The sequence below is a fragment of the Mus pahari genome, chromosome 14 (genome assembly GCF_900095145.1).
Source record: "Mus pahari chromosome 14, PAHARI_EIJ_v1.1, whole genome shotgun sequence".
In the NCBI taxonomy this organism is placed as follows: domain Eukaryota; kingdom Metazoa; phylum Chordata; class Mammalia; order Rodentia; family Muridae; genus Mus; species Mus pahari.
The window spans coordinates 43,201,993-43,203,215 of record NC_034603.1 but is presented as its reverse complement, the minus strand read 5'-3'; the positions used below and the strand labels follow the sequence as shown (position 1 = coordinate 43,203,215).

The 1,223-nt window shown below is 53.4% G+C and overlaps 1 protein-coding gene across 1 annotated transcript in view; it reads right to left on the bottom strand.

Moving 5' to 3' along the window:
- Window positions 1-1,223, bottom strand: part of Tlcd2 (TLC domain containing 2) — a 3,112-nt gene extending 1,889 nt beyond the window's left edge. The window contains exons 1-3 of the mRNA XM_021213978.2: window positions 938-1,223; window positions 676-758; window positions 400-482 (exon numbers count right to left, since the gene is read on the bottom strand). Coding sequence (XP_021069637.1) covers window positions 400-482; window positions 676-758; window positions 938-1,110 — 339 coding nt within the window. The 5' untranslated portion in view covers window positions 1,111-1,223. The remainder of the gene's footprint in view (window positions 1-399; window positions 483-675; window positions 759-937) is intronic.

Here is a 1,223-nt window from a genome sequence, read left to right as displayed (position 1 = left end):
CATTTTTTAGGACTGCCTCCAATCTTGACCTTTCTGCTGACCCTTATCTAGGGGGCATGAGCAGCCCTGGACCAGAGGCTAACTAACCCAAAATCATATTATTTGCATAGCTCATCCTGTCCTTCTTTTTTGGCTTTTTTTTTTTTTTTTTTTTTTTTAAAAACCTCATTCCCTCACCCAAAACCACAACTCCCCCTTCTCAGCAAAACTCTGGGTTCAATGATTTCATGATCAGTTAGAGGTTTGTGGGGGAACCAAACTCCTTGGCCAGTGCCCAGGAGTGGCCAGCAGTCAAAACCGCCCTCCAACTCAATCCAAGTCTGGGAGGATAGGTTTTCAGGGGGCTTTGTGGGAAAGTCAGAGGGCAGAACACTACCTGGCCTCTCCCTTCAGTCTTACCGCCAAATGGTGACAGAGAAGGTCCCAGGCCTGGGCCAATGTCTGGTTCCACAGCATGTCAACTCCATCTGCCGCGAAATAACCTGAAGGCACCAGAGAGGGCTATGAGGCTCCTCGCTCAGAGCTGATGCACAGCCTAGAGAGATGTCTCAGGTCCCACTTTTCTCAGGTCCTTAATTCCTCACAGCAAACCTCCAGCAACATCAGCTCCATTCCAAAGATGGGGGAGGAACCTAGAATTGCCGGTTCCTGATTCAGCCTTTTCTGTACACTCACCCACTGACACTGCTACTAGGACCCGTGCCCACGATGGGTGATCATTAATTGGGTCGGTGACCATCTGAGGAAACAGCCACAGCCTGGAGAAGACGAAGAGCTAAGGTCAAGTTCTCCAAGACCTAGATCCATTCTCCCACTGGGTACTCCCACCCATCCACAACCCAAACCAGTTCCATTCCAAAAGGTTCCAACCTTAGTCTCCCAGGCTCTCTTTTCCACCCCCGCCCCTCAGTGCTTTGTCAGTCCCCAAGTTCCTCACCCGACTAGCGCCCCTACTCCAGAGAGTAGGCTGTGTATCAGCGAAACGAAAATGTTCCGCCACATCCAGCGGTCCCGAACAGATTCCGGGGTGGGCAGCAGCTGCAGCCCCCAGTGCAGTCCCCGAAACGCCGCGAAGGAAGCACCGGCCACAAGGAGTCCCCAGGATGCCATGGTCTGGGCAGGTCAGCTAGGTTTCAGTCAGTTTCTTTGATCCTGGCGCCCGATGCCTGGGACCTCGAAGGGGCCACCTGGCGGGGTCGGGATCTGGCTTCACCCTGCGTGCC